The sequence below is a fragment of the Miscanthus floridulus genome, chromosome 13 (assembly GCF_019320115.1).
Source record: "Miscanthus floridulus cultivar M001 chromosome 13, ASM1932011v1, whole genome shotgun sequence".
Lineage (NCBI taxonomy): Eukaryota > Viridiplantae > Streptophyta > Magnoliopsida > Poales > Poaceae > Miscanthus > Miscanthus floridulus.
In genome coordinates this window covers 11682540-11710495 of record NC_089592.1, presented here as the reverse complement: position 1 = coordinate 11710495, position 27956 = coordinate 11682540, and the positions used below count along the sequence as shown (strand labels likewise).

General features: G+C 49.6%; 1 protein-coding gene and 1 long non-coding RNA gene across 2 annotated transcripts; one reads left to right on the top strand and one right to left on the bottom strand.

Annotated features, from left to right (window-relative positions):
• The first annotated feature begins 4388 nt into the window (after positions 1-4388).
• LOC136500414 (homeobox-leucine zipper protein ROC7-like) lies at positions 4389-9467 on the top strand. The gene is made up of 8 exons (XM_066495758.1): positions 4389-4849; positions 6076-6365; positions 6457-6574; positions 6666-7313; positions 7432-7533; positions 7630-8397; positions 8495-8917; positions 9017-9467. Exons 1-7 carry the CDS (start codon positions 4757-4759, stop codon positions 8903-8905), a joined length of 2430 nt encoding a protein of 809 aa, XP_066351855.1. The 5' UTR covers positions 4389-4756; the 3' UTR covers positions 8906-8917; positions 9017-9467.
• Positions 9468-11163: 1696 nt separating this feature from the next.
• LOC136502265 (uncharacterized) lies at positions 11164-13114 on the bottom strand. The gene is made up of 3 exons (XR_010770456.1): positions 13075-13114; positions 12268-12337; positions 11164-11537 (listed from the first exon to the last, which is right to left on the bottom strand). It is a non-coding gene; the product is annotated as an uncharacterized lncRNA (long non-coding RNA).
• Positions 13115-27956: the final 14842 nt, after the last annotated feature.

The following is a 27956-nucleotide window of genomic DNA, read 5'->3' as shown; positions in this document are numbered from 1 at the left end:
GCGCAACAAATGATTATGTTCGTTTTAGAAATTTTGAACGCATAATACAAACAGATGTGATCACTTAAGATCGATCATGGGTAATCCTGAGTACATGATACATGGGTACAATACATCAGTAGTTCAAATAGAATATAAGACAACACAATAGAATTTCTACTACATGGCTACATTGATCATTAATAAAGCATGGAACTAATAGACGGCAGCAATCAAAAATCCTTAGTCAGAAACATACTGAGTAAGCAACTCGTCGTCCGAGTACCAATCCTCAACCACAACCCTATTATTGTGGCTAGGCTCACCTGCGTTGCTCTGACCTGCCTAGTCGCCTATAGTAAGCGACCTCTACTTCATCTGCGGCAGCTACGGCCTAAGTGAAGAACGTGTCAGTCATCCTCCTCCGCCTGTAAGCCCACCTCTGCTAGAACGATGAGCTCGCTCAGTCTACCAGTGTCGTCCTCATCCTCCTTCGCCTGCAAGCCCTGCCTCTGCTAGAGCGATGAGCTCACTCAGTATGCCAGTGTCAGTCCTCATCCTCCTTCACCTACAAGCCCACCTCTGCTACAGCAATTAGCTCACTAAGTCTGGCAATGTCGTCCTCATCCTCGTCCCCCTCATCAGACAACACAATTGGTGATTCAACAGGTGCGACCAGCTCACTTTCTATGCTCATCTAACTTCTTTTCCTTGTACATTGCACTGAGCCACCTCTGCAGTATGTTCCTCGTTGTATCCAATCCTCTTCATGTATAAAATGCAATCAGTTAGCAACTGTGATTATATTACATTTACAATTAGGCAAAGAAAATAGGCAGTTCAAGCACTCACTGGCACATAATAGCATCAACATGCTCGTTCAAGACCTACATCTATACTCTTGTCTCCTCCCTAGCCTCCTTCCTTGCCCTCTCCTCCTTTAACGTTATCCGTCTCTCCAATCCCTATTTGTTAAGCCCAACATCGATCGGGTTACAAATACCGCGCTGTCTAGTAAACTCACGCATCTTTTCTTTATGATGTTTAACGAATAGGTTGACGTAGTCAGGTCCATATCCCCTCTTCCTTGCAATTAGTTGCCTCTTCTTCAGTTCATCCAAGAACTTAGCTTGATCATCGTAGCGTTCCCACCTGCATTTCCTAGTGCTCTGTTCAAAAGAAATATTATATCATATATGTCTTAGCAAAAGAAACAAAATACGATTTTATGTTTACCACAAAAATAATGAACCTCTTCGTACTCAACCATATGGCCACAACAATGGCCTATTCCAAGCTCCGAAGGGACTTGGCAATAGTTAGAATTAACACCTACATTCGCACTTGACTGGTGGTGCTTTGTAAATTAACATTTCTTTCTTCTTTTGTTTTGCTTTTGGAGGTTCTTCGGGCCATTTGTTCTTAGGACCATACAACCACTCCTTGAAACGACACTTCGCCATTGAATACACCTAAATAATGTGACATTAGTACATGACACATATAGCTCAACATTTCAACACATACACTTTGCACTTACTTCATGCTTGTTTGGACACACAAACTCCAACGTATTGTCAAGGTTTATCACGGCTCGGTCTCCGCAATGGCACTAGAGGAGGTTCCTCGAGTCATCTAACTACGGCTAAGTGCTTCTCCTTAGCCGTCATTAGAGGGGGGTTAGGGGGAGGTGGAACCCACCTGCTTGAAGTGCTCTTGTGGATGTCGCCCTCTCCACCAATCATCGAAAAGGAGGTACCTAGGGATCAAACTTGTCTACACTGTCGATCCACTGAAAGAAAAAGCACCTCTCATGGGCCTACACAACAAAAACTCAACAAAATATTAGTAACCTAGTAATATAAATGAAGAAAAATATACGGAAATAATTACTTCTATTAAAACGACTGCACATGTAGAAGTAATGAGCCGCTGTGTCCGGATGTCTCGACTTGAAATACGTCGGCCAGACGACCACAGTCACAATTAGGGACAGGGAGTTCAGGAGGGACGGGGGCATCTTTGCTAGACTCATTGGGGTATATTTCTCTAGGACGACCCCTGTTTTTGCCATAACTGCTCCCGAAACATGTCTTCCATCTAATAAAATGGTTCAAATTAAACACCAATCAAAACAACGCAAATTAATGTAAAATGTAATCATTTGCAATGCAACTAAAATATTATAAACAACAATTATAGCAATAAAAATATACATGGCAAACATACTTCTAACTAAATAATTAACATTAACATTGACAAAATCATACAAATATCTTCACCATAGTTCCCAAACATAATTTCCCTACTAACCTTAACTCACATTCATAATATTCTATCCACCATTCAAAACGAAAATAAAATGTGCGTCATTACCTTAAACTAGGATGAGGAGGGAGGGAGGCGGGCGGGGAATGGAATGGAAGGGAGGGAGGCGGCAATGAAGGACCAGGCTGCCGCCGTTCATGGTGCGGCGGCCAGCGTGCTTGGCGACGGGCCAGAGTGGGAGCGACGCCTAGGCCGCTTTGCTGCTCGGGTAGCGGGACTGGCCGCGGCGAAGGTTATACCCGGCTCTGCCGCGCCATGGATCAGGGCGCTGGCACTGCCGCGCTAAGATCGGTGGCGCGGACAGAGCCCTGCCACGTCAGCGACCAACGCTTCTGGTCGCTGCCACGTCAGCCCTCTGCCGCGCCACCATGCATGGCGCGGCACAGGCATTTGGCCACACCAGGACAATAGGCGCGGCCAAAAGTGTTAGTTTAAAAAAACCGAGAGTGTTAGATTTAAAATTAAGTTCGAAAAAGTGTTAAAATTAAAAAAAATCATGTCCGGTCAGGATTACTTCGGTCATCGTATAGGGTCCTTCCCATGGCGGAGAGAGTTTGTGTTTTTTCCTTCGTTGATTGAGTTCTTCGAAGTACGAGGTCTCTGACCTCGAGGATTCTCCCTCTGATTTTTCTTTCATGGTACCTGTGGAGAGTTTGCTGGTAGCGAGCGGAGCAGATGATGGCCGTTTCGCGAGCCTCCTCAAGCAGGCCGACCGCGTCTTGCTGAGCCTCCACGGCTCGGTCGCGGTCGAAGGCCTTTACTCTTGGGGCGCCGTGGTCGAGGTCGGAGGGACAGCACTGTTTCAGCTCCGTAGGCCAGGAAGAAGAGTGTGAACCCTTTGGATCGGTTCGGGGTCATTCTTAGGCTCCAGAGGATCGCTGAGACCTCTGCAACCCATCGGCCGACGTACTTGTTGAGTCGGTCGAAGATGCGTGGCTTGAGTCCTTGGAGGACCATGCCATTGGCTTCGCTCGACCTGACCGTTAGTACGCGGATGTTCGACCGAGGCCCAGTTGATCCTGATGTCGTATCCATCACAGAAGTACAGGAACTTCTCGGTGAAGTTAGTGGGTGTTTGGATCCAGCGACTAAAATTTAGGAGGTGTGTCAGGAGGATGTTGCATGGGGTGTTCGGATACTAATGAAAAAACAAATTACATAATCCGTTAGTACTCTACGAGACGATTTTTTAAGCCTAATCAATCTGTCATTAGCATATGTTTACTGTAGCACCACATTGTCAAATCAATGACTAATTAGGCTTAAAAGATTCGTCTCGTAAATTAGTTGCAAACTATGCAATTAGTTTTGTAATTAGTCTATATTTAATACTTCATGCATGTGTTCAAATATTCGATGGGACAACGACTAAAATTTAGGAGGAGTAACCAAACATCATCTTAGTTCCGTGGTCTGATACTGTTAATACAGGAGTTGTATTGGAGACTGTTGGAGGTGCTCTTAACTGTGCAAAATCTTGGGGCTTTGGGTTTCAGGTGGTAGCAGTTTTCAAGTGTTGGTGACTGCTTGACGCAGCCCCTATGTTACCGGTAGCAGTTTTCCTCTCTTTTTTTTCTTGTTTTCTTTCCTCAGTCTTAGGGTACGTGGGGTGTTCTTGTTTCATATTTCTCTATTTTTCTTCTAATAAATTAACTCAGGAAAACTCTTGCTAAGATTTGAAAAATAAATCTAGATACACTATATCTATCTACACATTTATACAGCCGTCAACTATCAGCATGTTCGCTTGCTCGTAAACGATCGTAAATTTTCAGCCGGAAACCATGTTTTTCTCTCACACCAAACCAGCCAGCAGTAAATAATCCACGATACGATACGGCCTCCCGAACAGGCTATATGACTCTGAGACACAGACGCATGGATGTATATATGTATGTATCCATGCGTGTACCAATGTGTACCCATCCACACCACTCTCCATGTCCACATTTTCTCTCAAGGGTGTGCCGCTGTGTGCTGTGTGTCATGCAATAACTCCACGGCGACATTGAATGCCATTGCACCCTCTCGCTACTCTCCACAATAACTCCGGCATTCAATACGCGCACCCTCCACCCTTCCCCATCCCCTCCCCTGCCCACTCGTCTTCCTCCTCCAATCCTCCGTCTCCATCGCCGCCGCCGTCCCTTTCTCCCTCCTTCCCTTCTCCTCCACATTTACTAGCTCCTCCGACGTCGTCCTCGATCGTCTCATGATCACTGGACTCCATCCCAACCCCACAGAGCTGTTTTTATCGTTCCGCTCACGCGTGTATACGAAGATCGATATCGGATCGGAGGTAGCTCGTAGCTCCTGGCCGTCCGTCCGGCCGGTCCCTTACTTGATTTTGCAGAGGCGTAGATCTATGCTCGGGGAGGAAGGAGCGTGCATGGTGAGGCTCTAGGGTTTTGTGGAAGGCCAGGGTGGAGATTAGCTCCTCCCCCCAGCTATGCCCGGGGGCCTGATGATCCCTGGCCGGAACATGCCGACGGCGGCGGCCATGATCGGCGGCCTCGCCAGCTACGCCGCCTCCCTCGGCCAGGTACCGTAACATCCCTCGCTCATCACTTCTTCTCACCGTCGTCCCAACCTCCCTTTCTCTCTGCACTTCTTGCTTGTCTTTACTTCATCTTCAATTCGGCGCCGTGCATATACGAATTACGAACATATTCAGTGATTAGCTACCTGCCTGTATTTGTTCTTGTCTGCTTGATTTCGCCAGGACTGTTTTTTTCATGCTTCGTCTTGTCTGTGCATTGTTAATGAGTCGTGGCCGGGTTTTCTTTTCCATGAATCTGTGCTTTTCAATGTTACAAATCTCTTAAAACCTACCATTTCATTTCTTCTACTAGTACGACTAAACTGATGAGTTGTAAATGCTAATAGTAGTGGTTAGGTGTCATATATATATATTGTCATCCTTCAAAGAAAATAAATTCCATTACACGATATGACGATACCACCATCAATTTATTTCCTGGAAAAGATGGCATTTAAGTAGGAGATAAATAAATGCCAAAAGGAGGCTCGTATCTTCAGGATTAAAATCTGCTGCATTGCATGCTCTCACTACTAGTCACAACAGACCTACAGTCATCACTCACACCTGAGACCGAGAGTTGATGTGGTGAATGAAGGCGTGAAGCACTTTCTGTTGCATCTATATATCTCTACATAAATATTATCTGCTGCTGCACTGCACTAGTTGTATATGTGTAGAGTTCTCAAGAAACCCGGTCATATATCCTTTATTTCTCAAGAAAGCAAGTGTACTGTGTTCTTCTCCTGATTTGGTTTAAGCTCTCCAATCCTTTTCGCCAACGAACTTAATCGGTACTTGCTCGACTTTATTGCTCCACCAAAGTGTACCGAAACTTCGTACAGTCTTACAAGTCAGTACAGATCTAGATGCTGGCGTCTTAAAACCTTAGACGACCTTTTACATGGTTGGTTTACAGCAACAAGTAAATGCACTCGGTTTTTATTTCTACCTAAGGTAACAGTACAAGAGTCCTTAATATTGCACATGACTGAGGTACTTGTTTACTTTGCCTGAGAACAATATAAGTTCATGAATTTTGATCTGTTTATGTAAAATAAATTGCTCACAGTTGAAGAAGATCGTCGATGTAAGAGGAAACCAATAGAACCATGCACAAAAATGTTAATTCTTTATTTTTCTTATTGGTTCTCAGTAATCTCAGATCAATCATATATGTTTGAGATGATACTCTACAACTACAACTGACATTTCAATCTGTCATGCAGAACATGATGGATGGGCACCATCAGCTCGCTATGATGCAGCAGCAGCAGCATCAGAACCACGGCCAGCAGCAGCAGCAGCACCTGCCTCAAGCAACCACGAGTGAGAGCGATGCACGAGGCCCACGCCACGACGAGCTGCTTATGGAGAGCAAGTCCGGCAGCGACAACATGGAGGGAGGTGCCGGGTCAGGCTCCGGTGGTGAGGAGCTGCAGGAGGATCTCAGCCTGCAGCCAGCCCGCAAGAAGCGCTACCACCGCCACACCCAGCACCAGATCCAGGAGCTCGAAGCGTAAGTCCAATCCAGTATCTAGTGATCGGTGTGGTTTTCTCTTTAGTATATTATTTGACATGGTTGTGGCAAATGAATGGATGATATGCAGGTTCTTCAAGGAGTACCCGCACCCTGACGACAAGCAGAGAAAGGAGTTGAGCCGGGAGCTGGGACTGGAGCCTCTCCAGGTCAAATTTTGGTTCCAGAACAAGCGTACCCAGATGAAGGTACTGACATCGTCACCAAATATCACCACCTGCTTGCATTCACGGTATGTTGTGTTGCTATGTGCTAATGGAGTATCATGGATGGATGCAGACGCAGCAGGAGCGGCATGAGAACATGCAGCTGCGTGCAGAGAACGAGAAGCTGCGTGCTGAGAACGCGAGATACAAAGACGCGCTCGCCAATGCCTCGTGCCCAAACTGCGGTGGCCCAGCCACAGCCTTCATTGGTGAGATGTCCTTCGATGAGCACCATCTTCGCATTGAGAACGCATGCCTCCGCGACGAGGTCGACCGCATCTCCACCATCGCTGCCAAGTACGTTGGCAAGCCTGCAGGTAGCCTGCTGCCCAACTTGTCAAATATCTCCTCGGCCTCAATGGCGCCATACCCACCACCGCCACCACTTTCCTCCCACCACCTCCTGCCCGGTGGAACAGACATGTTTGGTGACCTTCACCTTCATGGTGCCGCTGCTGGGTTAGACAAAGGATTGGTGGTTGAGCTCGCCGTGGCAGCAATGGAGGAGCTGGTGCAGATGGCCCAGCTCGGTGAGCCACTCTGGACCCCTGCCCTTGTCGTAGACAGTGCTACCATTGAGACTCTCAATGAGGAAGAGTATGCCCGCGGGTTCCCCAGGGGTGTTGGTCCCAAGTTGCCGGGGCTCCGATCAGAAGCATCGCGGGAGACCGCCGTGGTCATCATGAACCACGTCAACCTCATCGAGATACTCATGGATGTGGTAACCAACTAATTCAGTAACTATTATGTTAATCCACACGCTCTGATACTTCACTGCACATTATCTGAGACTGCTATATCCATCCACCTATGTATGACCCATTTCCATCTTGGTGCAGAACCAGTGGTCGACGCTGTTCTCAAGCATTGTGTCACGGGCTGCGACCCTCGGGGTGCTCTCCACCGGTGTTGCCGGTAACTACAATGGCGCGCTGCAGCTGGTCTGATCTCATTGAAGTTCTGTTCGTTTCATCTTTTGATTTGGTCAAATATTAATTTGTTGTTACTAATGCATGCGCTGTGACTATTGGATGCAGATGACGGCTGAGTTCCAGATGCCGTCGCCGCTGGTGCCGACACGTGAGAGCCAGTTCTTGCGCTACTGCAAGCAGCACACAGATGGCAGCTGGGCGGTGGTGGATGTGTCCATTGAGGGCCTGCGTGCCAGCGGACAGGCGGGTGTGCGTGGTCGACGCCGCCCCTCAGGCTGCCTGATCCAGGAGATGCCAAACGGCTACTCCAGGGTGACGTGGGTGGAGCACGTGGAGGCGGACGACATGATGGTGCACGACCTGTACCGTCCCCTGGTATGCTCTGGGCTGGCGTTCGGTGCACGGCGGTGGGCAGCGGCCCTGGAGCGGCAATGTGAGCGCCTTGCCAGTGCCATGGCCAGTGGCGTCCCGGCAGGGCCTTCCAGTGGTGGAGATGCTGTAGGTGTGGTGACATCAGCGGAGGGACGCCGGAGCATGCTCCGGCTGGCAGAGCGGATGGTCGCAAGCTTCTGCGGTGGTGTGACTGCATCGACGACGCACCAGTGGACTAAGCTGTCAGGCAGCGGCGCAGAGGATGTGCGCGTGATGACGCGCAAGAGCGTGGACGACCCCGGCCGCCCGCCCGGCATCATCCTGAATGCTGCCACCTCCTTCTGGCTTCCTGTGCCCCCGGCGCGTGTCTTTGGCTTCCTCCGGGACGATGCCACCCGCAGCGAGTGGGACATTCTCTCCAACGGCGGAGATGTGCAGGAGATGGCTCATATTGCCAACGGCCGTGACCACGGCAATGCGGTCTCGCTCCTCCGTGTCAACGTAAGTCGATCTCACCTACAGCGCTTGTTTCTTCTTTTGCCTGATTCATTTGAACTGATGATGCATTGATGCCATGGCCATGTCAATCTTGGTGCAGAACGCCAACTCGAACCAGAGCAACATGCTAATCCTGCAGGAGTGCTGCACAGATGCAACGGGGTCGTACGTGATCTACGCGCCGGTGGACGTGGTGGCCATGAACGTGGTGCTCAACGGCGGTGACCCAGACTACGTGGCGCTTCTGCCATCAGGGTTCGCCATCCTCCCTGACGGGCCTGGTGCATGTGGTGCGCCACCAGGGTTTTCTGTCCTCCCCGACGGGCCTGGTAGTGCAGGTGGTGGCGGTGGCGGATCGCTCCTCACCGTGGCATTCCAGATCCTGGTCGACTCAGTGCCCACCGCCAAGCTGTCCTTGGGCTCCGTCGCCACTGTCAACAGCCTCATCGCCTGCACCGTCGAGCGCATCAAGGCTGCTGTGGCAGCCCACAACGCCGCCGTCCCCCAGTGAGCATCCCCAGTGGTTAGCACCGATTCTTGATTCTTGTTGCTCGCATGAATGATTGAACATACATCAATTCAAAACATTTCATCTTTTCTTTTTGGCTGTGCATGCGTGCAGGAGACTGAATCTGTGGAGGGATGAAGAGCAGGTCGCATCAAATCGAATTGAAATTCGGGAGGATTTGGCAACGCGGAGAGTCAAGAACGCACCGCGTACTCTCCTTGCAAAGTGTTGCCCTCTGATTCACAAGTAGTAGCGAGGGGGAGCAACACCTTGCAAGGGGGTTGGTTCGGGCATTGACTCTCTTCCTCTGTCCTCCCGTCGACCTGCCACTCTCTCTTCAGTCCAGGGTTTGCATTGTAGTAGAAGCTAGCTCATCCATCAGCTAGAAGCTAGACCATGCATATATATGCATATATAGCTTGTACTTGTAATGTGTCGTCTGTACCTGTCTACCTCTGGTATGTTTTCTTTCTTCTCTCCGTGCATGGAGCGAGGTTGTCTATGGAGACTGCAAAAGTCTAAAACCGGTTAATTGGAATTTTTCCCATAAAAAAATCATTCTATCTGTTTTATTCTGTTCAACATTTTTTTAGTAAATTATTGTGCTAGGAGGATTGCCTTTCAGTTTAGGAACAAGACAGATGAGCTCCTATGTCCAAACATTGTGAGCATGGTCCATGCAAAAAAGAATCACTTCACTGGAACAAATACTTCATGCTGAGATTTTGTGTCAAATTGTTGCTCTTTGGCCTCACGTTGCTGGTCGGTGTTGTCTGGACACTGTCCATCTGTTCGGGGAAGAAACCAGTCCCAAATTGCTTGTTCCAGTGAATTGATTCGTTCAAAACATAGGAAGAACTAGCTGATTTTTTACGAAGAAAAGTAAATAGGATTCGAACCTGCCTGCATAACAAAGCTGTAACAGGAATCTTAAATGTAATTCAAGTACATAAATCATAAATAAGTAAAATGATACTCCCTCCGTTCGCTTTGACTTTTATGGTACCAGATTTTGTTATGCATCTAGATACATAGCAAAGTTAATATACCAAAAAAACGACTTATAATTACTCCCTCCGTTAAAAAAATATAATTCTCACTTCTTAATAAGTTAACCAATTTTAAATTCAACCAAATATTTATAAATAACATTAAACATTTATGATATGAAATGAATACCATTAGGTCCATGGTAGAATATATTTTATATTATTTGGCGATATAAATATTGATGTTATTTTCTATAGAAGTGATCAAATTCGAAAAAGTTGTAACTTGCTCTAAATCTAGAATTACATTATTTTTAGATGGTAGGAGTACTTTCAAAGTAACTAGAAAAGATCACGGCGTTGCCGCGTATGGCCAGTGGACGTGCCCATTGTATTATAGATGGTCCTTGTTTTGTGTACAAATAAAATCATGTGAAAACAACAATTTTCTTACTTGATCAATGATCTAATATAAATATGGGACTATCATATACTCTGGGCTTACTGAATGCAGGGGCCTGATAAAACTATCCATATTAATAACTTCAGTAAAGGAAGGTGGAATAGGGTGTTTTTAGGATATTGGGGAGAATATATGCCAGTTTAAATGGAACTTATGAGTAAATCATGATTATTTGGTTCAACATTTTTCAGTCTGGGGCATATAACATAGAGAATATGAGGTTCCTGATACTGGAACATGAGACGTTTCAGTGCAATTAACATCATTAGAAGGTTAGGATACCTGGCGACTAATCAATTTCAAATCTCTTAATAGGAATCCTGCTTATGCCATTAAGATGTATAATTACTACTGAAAAGTTCAAGGTACTAAGGACACATTTTGGAGAATTGAGTATTATCACAACAGAATACATAATATATTGGACACACATTATATCAAATACTTGGTGTGCATAAACTTTTGATTCTAAACACGAAAAGAGCTGAGCAACCTAATCAAGCATGAGGTGGATCGGTTTCTTTCTAAAATTGTGCATCTACATCCAGTGGAACGTATTCTGTTCTATCTCCAGCACCATCCCAGCACTCTATGGCTGTCGTGGGCACCGTGGCCGGATCACCGTTCTTGCTGTCTAACAACGCCAGCCTTCACTGCTTACGCAGTCGAGCACAGACTCTGGTGCACCTTGTGACACCGACTGCAACATGAACTAGGGCACGCTTGCCATTGAAGATGGTGTTAGAGGAACCCTTCCATAGCAACGGCTCCTGGCACCTTGATGCCGCCATGGCCGGTGGGGTCGGCGACGTGGTGGTCGCGCTTGCCGTGTTGGTGTTTGGGCAGGAGCTTGTTCCTGCTTCAGTTGCACTCCGTGGACCATGCTGGCCTTGAGGGTCACTGCCAATGGCTGCTGCAGCTGGTGGTGGCGGCATCCCTCGTCACGATCGCTGCCAGCGCCGTCCTGCTAAGGAGCTTCGCCATGGCGGTGGTGCAGTCATCGTCGGTGCTGCTCTAGGGCGTGTGGTTCATGGTTATGGGCACCGTGGCTCAGGTCGGCAGTCTGCCTGTGCGGCATGGTGTGTGCGCGTGTGCGGTTGTGGTGCAGGAGTGCCAGCGTCCGTCTCAGCACTGCCCGAGACAGCTCGGCCAGGCAGCCGACGGCAACCTTGATCCATGGCAGCTTGTAACAAACGAACAAAAAAATAGTTGTGTTCTGTTCACGGAAGCATGTGGTCTGATTAAAAATCACTGATATGCTATCAAGAAAGTATTTAGTGACATGAAAAAACTTCACACAAAGAAAGCGTGAGAAACACAGATATGGTATCAAGTATGTATATGATTATCTGGATGAGGAGCTTCCTACAACTGTTAGGCCTGGATTATAAAACTCAATCTGCACTCGAATATAGGATAGTAAATGATTCTAAGTTCAAGAATTCTAAGTTCGGAATGTTGTAGTCCAGAAAGTAGACAGTCCAGAAAGTAGAGATAGATAGTGTCTACCTTACCTGCTTATCTGTCCTAATACAATGTATATGACTTGACTGACATTTAAAACACCAAAATTAACTTAGTAAATTTAAATCATTGATCATCACACTCACATTAAGTCATCACAGCAAGAACTTAGTTAATTTAAATCACAAGTCACAAGCAATAGATTACAAATCAGAATATTTCTCATTAGACAGTAGAAGCATAGCATGCAAGAAACTCACAGTTAGAACTTAGAATGGGGTACTAGGGTAAGCTATAAGGCAAGAATTTATCATGCCCGTACACCTATCTCGCAATGTAGCACTGCAAGGTATGTAATATCTAACTTGTACAATAAAAAAATTAAACATTAAGTTCTCAGCAATATACAATACAGAATCATGCTTGACAGAGTCAGAGATCTGACATACAGCAGCAGCAAACCAAATTGCAGGAAGCAGCCATCAAGCAGTACTGCAGTGGGCACTTTATCATTGCATCCTATTGTATATTCAAGTTAGGTGTAGATCAAATTGTAGAAAGGAGTAGCAGGCGTAATCCTGAAACCACAATATACCAAAATTGCACCTATTTAACTAAGTATTTATCCGAATCAATACAGACCACCTTAAAACTTTAGGAAAAAATAAATAGTAGAGAAACATATGAGTTGGGATAGGAACACACAGATCACTGATACTCTATATACTATTAGACATATATTTTTTCCACAACTAATTCAACCAATTAACATACTAGATTTATTCAACCATGAGTTGGGATAGCATTTATTAAACCTTAATGCCTACTTCTAATGCAGTTCAGAGGCAAGGATAATTCTTGTTTAGCTCAGTTCAAGCATATGTAATGGCTGGACAAATTTGAGGTTCAGAATCAATTGGGACATGGTTACTGGCATGAAAATTACAGACGTGCAACGGTATTAAAAAGATCACTTCTGAATTTGAGCTTTCTAGATTCTAACTAAAACAGTCCACGAAACAAACATCAGAATGTGCATATGCAGCAAGCTAGGTCATCCTCATTCACTAAACTATAGTATCTAGGCAAACATCACTATTGTATCCAGGCACACATACACGTCTAACTCAGGAATAACAGTTCATCTCTTGCCCTTAGATGCCAATCGATAGATCATCTCCATGCACACAGAAGCATCTCACGATGGCTCAAATCTAACACAAAAATTAATGCCTAGAGAAGAAGGGAGAGCTCACCTCATCTAGGAGCGGGCGAAGGGGTGAGGTCAGAGGACGAGGAAGGCCTCCCGTCGACTGTAAATTGACGTCGCCTCAGACCCCTTCGATCTGAGAACCAGTCCACCGAGGGACACCCGAGTGTGGGTGTAGCTGACCAAGGGACAAGCCGCCAATGCCGCGTTCGCTATAGCCTGGAAGGTGGATGGAGCCCCCCGCCCACGCCGGGGTGGCCGCAGCCGTCGTGTCCGCGCCCGTCGCCCGCTACGGGGTGGCCGGAGCTGCCACGCTCGCACAGTCGGCCGCGCCAGGGTCGCAGGGGCAGCTAGGGCCCCGCCCGCGCTGGGATGGTCAGGGCCAATGGGGCCCCCACCCACGCCGGGATGGTCGGGAACGCGGCGCCCGCTCCGGAAGGAGGAGGGAGGTGCGGGGGCGGTGGAGGGCAGCAGGAGCCGAAGGCGCCCGGGAGTAGGTTCGCGAGGATTCGTGACCGCCTGGGTTGACGGCTTAATGGGTGTGAGATCCGCTGCAACCCAGATCGGACGGTCCATATAGCGTCTTGGCTGGATCTGACGGCTAGAGGGTTTGCGGGCGACGTGGCCCGATCCACAGGCCCGCTTTTGGAGGTAGGATTCCTATATAGAGATTTGTGTTTTTATACGTCTAGCTTAGGCTCAAATGTTTTGGAGGCCCAAGACTTTGTGGGCCGTTGATCTAGAAATGGCTCCTTATAACTGACCTTTCTTTCTTTCAAATCCATCCAATTATGTTGGGCTTCTACCAATGTCGCCTCCAATGCTAGTTTTTTCATGATATAATATCATCATCACCTTGTCCCCTGCCTACCCTTGTTCATTGTCTTTGGTACCTCCAACCTCCCTAAAACCATGCAAATCTGACTTTGACGTACCATTGAAGAGATGCTCCTGCTTCAACATCGTCTAGCCGGATGTTCCACACCAGACATGACCCATAGCCACACCCCACATGTTTGACTGATTGCCAAGGGCGACTGGATTGGTACATATTGAGGTTGACACAATTAGGCCTTGTTTGGATGCGTATGTATCCATCCTAATCCACATGTTGTCGGGGACCTAATACCGGGGTACCCAATGAGGTGGAACTAAATACCATCGAACGTTGACGCTTCCGGTCAGACAAGAATGCTACTACACTTCTTGTCCGAATGACGGAAGATTGGTTCCGCCTCGCCCGACCCCCGAGGGCTAGACTTCGCCTCACCCGATGGCTAAGGGCTGGCTCCGCCTCGCCCGATGTCCGAGGGCAGCTCCGCCTCGCTCGACATATGAGGACAGGCTCCGCCCCGCTCGATGGCTGAGGGCTGGCTCCGCCTCGCCCAACATCTGAGGGCTGGTTCCGCCCCACCCAATGTCCGAGGGTGGGCTCCGCCTCGCCCGACGGCTGAGGGCAGGCTCTGCTTCGCCCGATGACTGAGGGTTAGCTCTGCCTCGCCCAACATCCGAGGGCTGGTTCCGCCTCGCCCGATGACTGAGGGCTGGCTCTGCCTCGCCCGACGACTGAGGGTATTCTCCATCTCGCCCAATGATTGCACCCTGCTCCTTCATGGTGACAAGCACATGGTACGATGGGACATTCGAGTCAAACCGTAGTACCGAGGACCATGCCCAGCATGCCAATAGGAAGGTACCATCAGGATACGATGGGATGGGAGCTTTAAGCCTTTTCCGACCTAACAGTACTCGAATAGTATTGTAGGCGCCGACTTTTGTTCCACAGTGTTGTAGGCGCCGCCATCAGCCCTCGGGTGCGGATACTAACACAGGCATACGACAACCGCTACAATCCAAGGAAGAACTCACATCATCTACAGTGCAGGCGTATAGTCATTTCCCCATCTACTCCCCATAGAGTTATGGCTCGGCGCCCTGACGCACCGCACCATCTACCGGGGGAGGATGGGACATAACCACCCGCTGAAACGAAGTCAGAGCCTAGCCCTATTAGGAGTGGTGAAACATGCTATCCTTGGCGTGGTCTGCCATGTCAGTAGGGCAGGCTCAAGGGAAAACAAAGACCCAACACCCTCGAAGGACTTTCTCTACCTTTGTTTTTTTTCCTCTTTCTCCCATCTGTAACCCCTGCTCCCCCTTGGTCTATAAAAGGGAGGGTAGGGCACCCCACTAAAGGGACTGATCATTTTGACACACAAGACATAGTCAAGCAACAACCGAGCTCTTGGCGCCCTTTTGACCTTTCCATCAGAGACTTGGGACCTATCCCTCTCTTGATTGTTTGTACCCCCTACTATGAACCTTTTTCGGTACTAATAACACGAGCAACAGTAGACTAAATGTAGGGATGTTCTGCCCGAACCATTATAAACCTTATGTCCTTTAGTACACCATCCAACTCTAACGCGCAACAATTATAAATTTAATAGTTGGTGTTTGTTCGAAATACCGACAGTTAGCGCGCCAGGTAGGGGCCTTTGTGCGTTCCAAATCAAGCCTTAGATGGCTAGCCACACAATTAGCTGGGTCCTAGGCGCACACGTGCGTTTTGGTGACCTGGACTTCATCGTCACGATGGGAGGAGAGTTGGTATTGGCCCACATCACCATCCAATCTCTCCCCTCCGTCGGCTTCAACTACGGGAGGCTTGAGCGCTAGCCCGGTGTCTCCCTCAGAGCCCAGCCATCCAAGGAGGACCCACGCCGCCTCACCCTCTCTCTGGAACACTTCGCACGAAGCGCCCTGATGGCGCTTTCGTTCGGTCTCTGTAACACCATGGCGACTGTTAGCCACCTTGTGGCACAACGCATGATCCCGTCCCCCGCGAACAACGAGTTCGTAGGGATAATCAAAAGTATCATGAAATCCTTCCACGGTCTTCTCGCGAAGGGGCTAGGGTCAGACTCTGGCTCTGACTCTAGCAGGGGGAGCCATCACCCCTCCCAGAAATATTTCATGGTGGGTACCCTCGAGGGACACGTCAAAAGCGTCTCCATAGATGAGGCTACCCCATCCTAGTTCCTCCGAGCGACAGAGAATCCCTCCTGCTATACATAGCGGCCACCATGCAAGTGGTCAGCGCCGCCCTGGTAGTAGAGCAAGAGAAAGAAGGGCACGCCCTCAAGGTGCAGCGCCCTGTGTACTTCATCAGTGAGGTACTATCTGACTCTAAGACCCGCTACTCCCAAATCTAGAAGCTCCTATACATCGTCCTCATCACCAAGAGTAAGCTACGCCACTACTTCAAATCACACACCGTGATGGTTGTGACGTCATTCCCCCTTGGCAAGGTCATCTAGAGCTAGGCCGCCATGGGAAGAACCGCAAAGTGGGCACTCGAGTTGATGGATCAAGGCATCACATATGCCTCCTGAACAGCGATCAAGTCCTAGGTGTTGGCTAACTTCATCGTGGAATGGACCGAGGTCCAGGCAGCACCGACGGTCGTTGATCAAGAGTACTAGACGATGTACTTCGATGGATCGCTGATGAAGAAGGGCGTCGATGCGGGGCTGGTCTTCATATCACCCCTCAGGGTCCGCATGAGGTACATGATTCAGCTCTATTTCCCCTCATCAAATAATGTGGCTGAGTATGAAGCGCTCATCAACGGCCTACGAATCGCCATCGAGTTGGGCATCCGGCGCCTCGACATCCGGGGCAACTCCTAGCTGGTCGTCAACCAAGTCATGAAGGAGTCGAGCTACCACGATGCTAAGATGGTTGTGTACTGCCAAGAGGTCCAACGGTTGGAGGACAAATTTGATGGCCTCGAACTCAATCACATCCCAAGGCGCCTCAACGAGGTGGCCGACGCACTTGCAAAAGTGGCATTCGGTCGAGAGCTGGTGCCAACGGGCATCTTCGCCAGTGACCAACATAAGCCCTCGGTATGCTACAAATGGTTGGAATGGACCGACGATGGCCCGTCTGATCCAGCCCCGGGGGCTGCCAACCAACGGCTCACTCCAGCCCTGAGGTCATGGAGCTTGAAGAGGATCCAACAACAGAGCCTGGCCCTCTAGACGATAGGAGAACACTCTACCTTGACTACCTCCTCCATGACATGCTACTGACGGACAAGACGGAAGCTCGACGACTCGCACATAGCGCCAAGTCCTTTGTTCTTGTAGAGGGTGAACTCTACAAATAGAGCCACACTGGGATCCTACAGCTCTGTATCCCCATCGAACAAGGGAAGCTTCTGCTAAGTGATATCTACGGTGGGGTCTACGGTCACCATGCCATGCCTAGAACCTTGGTTGGGAACGCATTCCGACAGGGCTTCTACTGGCCCACTGCAGTAGCCAATGCTGAGCAGATCATATGCGCCTGCGAAGGGTGCCAGTACTACGCTTGCCAAACTCACCTCCCGACCTAGGCACTCCAAATGATCCCTATCACGTGGCCCTTCGCGGTTTGGGGGCTCGATCTGGTTGGGCCTCTCAAGAAGGCACCCGGGGGGCTACACCCACTTACTTGTCACCATAGACAAGTTCACAAAATGGATCGAAGCTCAATCGATCTCCGTAATCAAGTCCGAGCAGGCCATGCTGTTCTTCCTCGACATCATCCATCATCCAGGCGCCTAAGTTGTTTTTACCTTTAAATAAATGAATACTTTTTCTTATCAGTTCTTGTCTTCAAAAAATCCCAAATCCTCGATCTTTAGTGACATCCGACCATTGCAAAGTGCGAGGGGTCAGACCTCACTCGAGGGCTGATATAAGTACATTTATCTTGCAAACACTCTCTGTGTTATCTTTGCAAACATTCTATGAGTTTCCCCCTTTTTTCTCATGACAAGTCCTAAGGACTAGGATTTCGGGAACAAAATCTGAGTATAACTAGTAGAACCGCGGAAAACCTATGCCCCAATGGCTACGGCCTCCTTGCTCACCAGCGTGATCAGGATTGGCTCACACGCACTTCGAGTTTTTTATGACCTTAACTATGGAAAGGGTCGGAAGGCACCAGACCTCTTTGCCAAAAAGAGGGAGAAGAGCAAAAAAGCTGTTTGTCGTAACAAAATTTAAGAACTTGTTCATTTTTTGCACAAATTCATCGCTTACAAAGTAATTTCATCACGAAAAGGACTGATGTATTCATAAATATAGAAGACTATTCACTCAGGGGCTCCCCCACAAACTTATTCAATTATAGTTTCTGATCAGTTCTACTATGAGCACTACTACGGTCGCCGCGCCACGCTCTCCATCGGCAACGTCCTACCGCTCCACGGGATACTCGAGGGCGTCGTCATTTGCAACGTCAAGCACCATGTCGACGACCATGGTGCCCTCACCGGGGTGCCTAGGGACTACACCATCATCATAAGTTGCAACCCTGATAATGGCACCCTCCTCGGGGCATCCAGGGACTACGCCATCGTGATCAGCCACAACCCTCACAATGGCACCTCAGCAGGGGCGTCTAGGAACTACGCCATCATGATCAGCCGCCACCCTCTCAATGGCGTCTAGACGGGGGGCGTTTCTCGCTGAAGAAACACCGCCACGAACGATGGCAAAATTGATGTCACTCAGCGCCCTCCAGTGTACCTCCTCCTTCCGTGGAAGTGGTCCCTTCTCGACGAAGGCAACCAACACCATCTCATCTATGTTGGAGGACCTCTAGCTTGACATCATGCTCTGGATTCACAAGTGGATCTATGAGTTTTTCTTTCCCTAGCATTACCCTCTCTCACTTAGGAACCACTGCGACGCTCGAACGCATTCGGTGAAAAGGAAGGAGAAGAGGTAGCGGCTCAGAAGTAGGCGAAGGAATAGGATGAGAACTCCCCTCCCCCTCCCTATTTAAGGAATAAGCGCAGCTGCTACAGAAAGACAAAAGGTTGGGACAAAAAACTCTCTTCCTTCCCCTATTTAATGCAGATGGGAAATCAATGCTGACAGGAATCTGAGGGGATGCGCCTGGACCAACGGGACACGATCTAATCGATGAGATGTCACCTGGTCAAACAGGATGTTGCCTGGGCGTGGCCCACCACTACCATGCGTCGGGCGCGAGAATCAGGGCGCACCTGGATGCATGCGACTCCCCGCTTCCCCATGCAAGACCATGGAATGACCCGACGACGGAACCCCCATCTAGGGGGGCCCAACGGGCCTCCTAACCCGATCGGATGACCTAGGAAAAATGATGAACGAACGACCATTGAAAGATAAGCACCTCTGTTTACTTACTTTGCGTGTTAATTTCATTACCGAGCTTCCAACCCTAGCAACGCCAGGGGCACGGACATCACTCAGGGGTGGCCGAGAGTGTCTACTTGTTTAGACACCCTCATCGCCTAACCCCTCCTTACGTTTAAAAACTAGAGAGACACGGGGTGTGGGTGTAAAGCTATGAGTAAAACTAGATGAACCGCTAGACCCTACGTGCCGACGGCTACGGTGTTTTTGTTCACCAGCATAATCGAATTCACAGTTCTCGTACCCCAAGCTTCTGCATGCGCCTTCTCGAGAAGGGTTAGGAGAGGCCCACCTGCAGAATCTCCTTCAAGGAGAAGTTGTCAGGTCGCTTAAAGTCAATCAAATGGCTTGAATCACCATCGAGAGACGAAAACCAAAAATTGCGCTGCTCGTGTAGGTCGCGCCGACCCCATCGCGAATGTTAGACTCGAACCCACACGAGCATGTCAGGTAAGGGCTTCTCGTCGCTCATGCCACCAAGGTAACATTACCGACCCCCTATTTTGTTTCAATTAAATCATACATTAAACCCATACATCCAAACGTTGCATATGCGATCATCGCATCTCAACGCTTCGTGTCACGCCACGAAGTGGCGCCCGCCTCATTTGATATGAGCGGTAGCTAACTGAGGTTCAAAGGCCGGTGCGCAAAGGGCTCGAGGCCGCCTCATGTCAAACAGAGCCAGGGCAGAAAAATCGTGATGAGCCCTAGTGGCCTTGCCCGACCCCGCTCAGAAGCTGACAGGGACATCTTGACCTTTCTCGTTCAATTCTAACCCTAAGCCAAATCCATAGAATCTCCGTCAAGGAGAGGCCAACAGGCCACCTGAGCCTACCGAATGGCTCGGGCATCTGCCGGGAGGCGGGTTAAGAAGTAGTGGAATGCCATATGAGGGCTCTGTCGACCCAGTCAGCGAATGATGGACCCGGATTCCACACAAACATACCCGTTAGCGAGCTCATTGAGCGCGACACTCGAGCCGTCGAGGCAAGTGTCGTCAACTCAACCCCTCCGGTCATAGAAACCGAGGATGGGGTGATGCGCGAAACATGGCTAACCCCTATCAGACCCCGAGGGGCTCAGGGCTCAAGCCGCTCGATCTAAGATCAAGAGACCGAGGTTCAAAGGCTGGCCCATGAAGGGTCCGAGGCCACCTCATGTCAAACAAAAGCTAGGGGAGAAAACATAGATGAGCCTCAGCGGCCTTTGCCCAACCCGCATTGAGACGGATAGGGTCATCTCAACCTTCTAAGTTCAATCTAGCCTCTTGCCGAGCCCATATAATCCCCATTGAGGGGAATCTATTGGAAGATAGGTCAAGGAGCAATGGAATGCCACCCGAGGGCTTTGCCGACCCTATTGCAAAGCGACGGGATCGGATTCCGTCTGAACATCCCCATTAGCGAGCTCATCAGGCATGTCACTCAAGCCGTTGAGGCAAGCGACGCCTCCTCAACCCTTCCAGCTGCGAAAAACTATGGACGAGGCGACAGTCACAAAACAAGCCGACCCTTGACCAAATCCCCGCCACGCACGAGGGCTCAGGGAAGGCTGGGCGAGCAATGGGACCAAACGCACGGTCACGGAATGATCACCAAAATCCTAAGTAGGGGGTACATGCAAATACAAAAGTAAGTTCGCTACCCTCGCTCTAGTCTCTAGTAACATCCGGCCCCAGCGACCGCAAGGGGTCGGATCTCACTTAGGGGCTAATAAAGGAATGAATACCTCCGTTCTTTTTTCGAAACAGTCATTGCATCAGACCTTTTCCTCGTGTTGAGACTGGCGGTAAGGTTCGGGGGAACTGATAAACGAGCACGCCTGGTAAGACTGCAAAAATCCCACGCCCAGACGGCTACGGTAATTTTGCTCACCAGCACAATCGAAATTTCCCCTTATACACCTCGGGCCCTATAGTCTTAACGAACGGAAAGATTGGATCGCATAAACCTTTTTTGAATGCAAAAGGGAAGAAAGTAAGCTCAAACGAACGAAACAAAATTACAAACCAAAATTACAAATCTGTTTTCAGACATGAAAGTACCAACACTTGTCCACATATTATAGATAAATGTTTATCAAACTTATTCAACTAACTACTTCCTCAAAGGAAGAACCATGTCTTTCAGCCTGTTCGCCAGGTTCCACGCAATGGGACTCACCGCCTTCTCAATCTCATCCAGCTCAAAGTTTTCATAGCCAGGCGCGAAGCCGAGGCTCATTACAACCAAGTTGATTTCCTGATCATAATGAGAGCGGGCAACAGTAAAGGCTTGGGTGATCCCGACGTGAAAGGCATCCTTCTCAAGCTGGCCCACCTGTGCCGTAATACCTGCGGCACGGGCCACAAGTGAGCTATTTTCCTCCGGCCGTGCCACCCCTAGGTCATCAAAGACCACCCCGATGGCGGCGCACAAAAGATCATGCTCGTCACTCTCGACCTAAAGAGTCCCCCACACCTCAACGAGCTCCATGCCTAGCCCGGTAGAGATGCTCTTGACCTCCAACCTTCGGGTCACCATGACTCCAAGATCCCCTCGGAGGGAGTTGACCACCTGACACGCCTCGTCGCGCTCTCGGATGGCCCGGTCGCACTCCTCGTGGACCATGCTATGCTCCGAGCGGAGCCTTTCTACAGTCTGGCGCAGCTCATCTCGCTCCCTGCGCAGCCGGGCAATCACCTTGGCATCCTGATCCGCCCTCTACTACAGCACCGCGGACCTATCCTCAGCCTTCAACTTGAGATTCCGCTCTGTCTCCAGCTCATCCCAGAGTTCGACGACCCACTGGCGGGCCTCGGCATCCTTCTAGAGCAACTCGTCCCGCTCCTTTTGGATCCAAGCGGCTGCCTCCTCGCCCTGCTACACCCTCGCCGATAGGTCTTGGAATATCCCATGAATCTCCTCCGTGTCCCGATGCACCTCGGCTTCCTGCTATTGGGCAGCAGCAAGCTAGGCACCCACATCTCCGCGTAGCTGGGCCTCCTTGGTGAGGTGGTCCCATTCCACCTTTTGCTCACAGAGGAACCGTGACTTGTCCCGGCTATGAGCAATAAGGGACTGAAAAGAAGACCAGTGTCAAAAGTACAAAAATACATGAAGAAAGAAGGGTGCGGAAGGAAAGATCAAGCGGATACCTGGCCATTAGGAATGATGACGTCACACAGGATGACCCTAGCCTAATCCAGGACATCCCAATCCACATCGACAACTACCTCATCAAAATCCTCATCGTCATCATCGTTGTCACTGCCTGTCTCCTCTCCTCGATCCTGTGTTTGCTGCTTCCATAGCATCTTCTTCTTCTTGAGCTCCTCATCCTCCTATCCCACTTGGCCACGGTGCAATTCGCTATCGCCAGGATCTAGTCCTTCGACAGCGGAGTCGGGCTATCCCCGAGGATGAGTCTCTTTGGCTGGTCCCGCTACCCCGAGATTAGCTTCAAGGGGTCAGAAATTCAAGTGAAGAGGATGCACGGGAAAAGGGAACTTACAAAATCGATGAACCCCAGTTCTGGCCGCATTGGGGGATGCCTTGGCACTGGATACACGAAATCAAGGACAATGCCGGCACTATCCTTGGAAGGTTCCATCGCCTCCTTGATCCATTGCGCCACTTCAGTGGTGGGGAGCGCTTTTTTGACAAGCGTCGTCCCTTCAAATGACGCTCCGAGACCCATCACGTATAGGGGGAGCACATGGCTCATCAATGGTGCCACCCTCCACGTATGGTAGGCGTCGATGATCCCCGATCCCTTCACACCCCTCTCCTTTAGAATTTGGAGAGCAACGAGATGGTCCTTGATCCTCTTCTTGTCTTTGTCTGGGACACCCCACTTCCACGACCCCAGGACCTCTTCGATGATGTGCCCGAAGAACACCGGCAAGGGGGCGGCAACGTTGTCCTTCACATAAAACCAATGCGAATGCCACCCCTTGTTGGAGGTCGATAGATGCATCGACGGGTATTCGTTCACCTAGTTGTTTCGGAGATGAATGCTGGCGCATCTCATTGGCATGCTCAGCTCTTGCTTCCCTACCCGCTTCTTCGACAGGTTGATGGCAAAGAGATACCGCCACAGGTTGAAATAGGGACTAATCCCCAGGAACCCCTCACACAGGGCGACGAACGACGCAATGTGTTGGACCCCATTGGGAGTAAGGTGCTGCAACTCCACCTGGTAGTAATCCAACAGCCCTCGAAGGAACTTATGAGCAGGTACGGCGAATCCCCCTCGTGGAAGTGAGCAAAGGACATGACATATCCTTTGGGCGGCGATGGCTCATCCTCATCATCAGGCAGCCGCCACTCCTCGACGGCGGTCAACGAGCAAAGGAGGCCGCGACGAACAAGGCCCTCCAGGCGCTGAGGGGTGATGTTGGATCTGCACCATAGCTCCATTGAAATGATGGGGAAGGGGGTGGATGCGAGTTTAATGGTGGCTGCGACGCAGATGCGAGCTCGACGATGGCTGCGATGCGAGTGCGGGAGGCTCAGGCGATTGGCGGTGGAGGTTGTCGACGCGAAGGCAAGTAGGCAAAGTATGGAACCCTAGGGGTGAACCCTTTGGTTTTATAGGGGTGACGGATGCAAGAAGAGCAACCACCCACCTAGGTCTCCGAGACTGCCACGATACACCGCCGCGTCACGTCGCGGGATATGCACCCGCGATCCCTATCCTTTCCCACCAAAATCGCGTCGGATGTTTCGCCTTCCCAAGCAGACTGGGACTCTTTTCCCACAGAGGGGATATGAGTCAAAAAGTAATTCTCCAGCCCACCTAGGCCTAGGAGTTCGAGGGATGGCCCAACAGTTTCAGCTGCCGTCACAATGAGGGATGGGCCCGAAAACGGCCAGAACTCAGGTACATAAGCATCAGGGGAGCCTCGATCCGCAATCGAGTCCTAGCTAGGCTAACCCTAGATGAAACCCCCGTGAACGGGATACCAAGGTTCCCTTAAAATTGTCTAGTTGACAAAAACTAAATCTCATAGCCTTATCCATGAAGGGTCCAAAATTATCCCCCGGGCGATTCTATCTGGATCACCCGGGGGCTCGGGGCTACACCCGATGGGTGCGCTCGCGCGCACCCTCTAGCGAATCGAAATACCCCCCGAGCGATTCTACCCGAATCATCCGAAGGATCGGGGGCTACACCCGTCGGGTGCGCTCGCGCACACCCTCTGGCAAGTCAAATCACCCTCGGGCGATTCTGTCCAAATCATCCAAGGGCTCGGGGGCTACTGTCGGGGACCTAATACCGGGGTATCCAATGAGATGGAACTAATAACCATCGAACGTTGACGCTTTCGGCCAGACAAGAATGCCACTACGCTTCTTGCCTAAACAACGGAAGATTGGTTCTGCCTCGCCCGACCCTCGAGGGCTAGACTCCGCCTCGCTCGATGGCTAAGGACTGGCTACGCCTCGCCTGACATCCGAGGGCGGGCTCTGCCTCGCCCGACGTCTGAGGACAGGCTCCGCCCCACCCGACGGCGGAGGGCTGGCTTCGCCTCGCCCGACGGCTGAGGGTAGGCTCCGCCTCGCCTGATGACTAAGGGCCGGCTCCACCTCGCCTGATGTCCGAGGGCTGGTTCCGCCCCACCCGATGTTCGAGGGTGGGCTCCGCCTCGCTCGACGACTGAGGGCTGGCTCCGCCTCGCTCGACGGCTGGGGCGGGCTTCGCCTCGCCCGACGATTGCACCCTGCTCCTTCATGATGACAAGCATAGGGTATGATAGGACATTCGAGTCAAACCGCAGTACCGAGGGCTGGTTCCGCCCCGCCCGAGGTCCGAGGGTGGGCTCCGCCTCACCCGACGGCTGAGGGTAGGCTCCGCCTCGCCGGACGACTAAGGGCCGGCTCCACCTCGCTCGACATCCAAGGGCTGGTTCCACCCCACCCGATGTTCGAGGGTGGGCTCCGCCTCGCTCGACGACTGAGGGCTGGCTCCGCCTCGCTCGACGGCTGGTGCGGGCTTCGCCTCGCCCGACGATTGCACCCTGCTCCTTCATGATGACAAGCATAGGGTATGATAGGACATTCGAGTCAAACCGCAGTACCGAGGACCATGCCCTACACGCCTACAGGAAGGTATCGTCAGGATACGATGGGACAGGCGCTTTAAGCCCTTTCCGACCTAACAGTGCTCGAATAGTGTTGTAGGCGCCGACTTTTGTCCCACAGTGTTGTAGGCGCCGCCATCAGCCCTCGGGCGCGGATACTAACACAGGCATACGATAACCACTACAATCTAAGGAAGAACTCACATCATCTACAGTGACATGCGTATAGTCATTTCCCCGTCTACTCCCCATAGAGTCATGGCTCGGCGCCCTAACGCACCGCACCGTCCGTCGGGGGAGAATGGGACATGACCACTCGCTGAAATGAAGTCAGAGCCCGGCCCTATTAGGATCGGTGAAACATGCTATCCCTAGCGTGGTCTGTCATGTCAGCAGGGCAGGCTCAAGGGAAAAGGAAGACCCAACACTCTCGAATGACTTTCTCTACCTTTGTTTTTTCCTCTTTCTGCCATCTGTAACCCCTGCTCCCCCCTTGGTCTGTAAAAGAGAGGGCGGGGCACCCCACTAAAGGGACCGATCGTTTTGACACACAAGACACAGTCAAACAGCAACCGAGCTCTTGGCGTCCTTTTGACCTTTCCATCAGAGACTTGGGATCTGTCCCTCTTTCGACCGTTTGTACCCCTACTACGAACCTTTTTCGGTACTAATAACACGAGCAGCAGCAGACTGGACGTATGGACGTTCTGCCCGAATCAGTATAAACCTTATGTTCTTTAGTACACCATCCGAGCCTAACGCGCAACAATTATAAATTTACTAGTTGGTGTTTGTTCGAAACACCGACACATGTGTTGAAGTGGAATTAAACTAAGTTTCATTCCATTACACTCCAATACATATGGTTTGAGGTGGATACACATGTATCCAAATAAGGTCTTAACATATGTTTTGAACCCTTGTGGATACATGTACGTATCATGTATGATCATCTTAGCTAACTATCTACTAATTCGTATGCTTCTCTACTTGTTGCATGCCACCGGTTTAAGCTTACTCGAGAAATTTGGTTTTTTCCCCCACTCATCTCATGTGGCTCCACAGACTTGCCACATTCAAGATCGGTTTTGTAACATTGACGAATCGGTCATGGACACCTCGATCTGCCATTTCGTCTTTTCTCTCTCTTCCTTTTTATTTTCTTCTTTGACATAAAAAATGACTAAACTGCCCCTATATCCATAAAAACACATTGTTTTCCTACCCCGTCTCAAATCGGAAGCAGGGATATGAGTGCAGTTTAGTCACCACAAAATGGCGAGAAAACGGCAAACTCACTGTACCTTTGTTGGTGAGGTTCCTTGTTGGCGGAACATGTTTCTAAGTTCTTGACTTGACATAGATGTTTATGTTTTTTTCTAAATTTATTTCAGAATTTAGCAGTGCTATTCTTTTAGTGCTATGCGATGTGTCTTACGATGTGCATGTGGTAACTTCATTAATCTCAAGATTTATTGGCTCGACATATCAAAGGTGCTCAAATGGATAAGTTTCCGTGCGTATGTTCATCGAGTTGAATATGCATATGTAGGTATGTGCCTCTGTACTGTACTGCGTAATTGGTTAAAAAAAGTAGGAAAGATAATGGCAGTATGTCCGTGACAAAAATAATAATTTTGTGGAATCAATGTTAGGCCCTCTTTGGAGCGCTAAAATTTTTCTTTGTTTCATATGCTTTTTCTGTAAAAGTGAACTGATTTCTATAATTTTTTTTTTGTATAGTTGCCGTGAAATTCCTGCTTTCCAACGCGTTTAGAGGTGGTAAGTTTGTGAAGCCATATGACGCGAATGACAGAAGTCCCAGTTTCTGGCTTATACGATACATACAATGGAAAATGAGCACACGAAGCACACGGCACCGAAGCAGCAAAACTCGACTTGTTCCATTCCGCCGTCTCGACGTGTTTTCGTTCGATTCGAGGAACTAGGAAGAAGAGATGTACTCCGTAATCTTGTCTTTTGGACTAGACAAGTTTTTAGACCGGTTCCGCAAACAAGTCCGATCAGAGCAACCATCATGTGTTTCGACATCGACACCCAGCTAAAGTATTGCAGGGCAGCATGACTTTTGACTTTTTGAGACGACAAAACAAACTCAACTCATCACGTTTTCGTACGAGGATGGTGAAATGTTTTCAGACAGCGTGAGGGATCAGCCACTGAAAGATGTCTAGAGATCAAATTGCTGTCAGTCACAGGCGCGTCAACTGGTCAGTAAACTCGTGCAGTTCCACTCGACATATGTTTTCGCACGAGGAAGGAGAGATGTTCACTTTCACTCCACATCACGTTTTCGTACGAGGAAGGTGAAATGGTTTCAGACAGCTTGAGGGATCAGCCACTGAAAGATGTCGAGATCAAAAATTGCTGTCAGTCAGGCGCGTCAACAAAGTCCAATTAGATTATTATTATTATCTTATGGCATGTGCAACCCACGCTCTAAGGAGGCACTAAAAAACTCTTATCCTCTATACAGGAGCTATTTCATTGCAAGGGGAGAAACTAGATCAATAAAACATGGAATCAGAGAAAGATTTGTATATCGTGTAGGGTTCTAAGTCAAGCGAATAAAAAAATATTCTTTTATGACCGGAGAACCGGGAG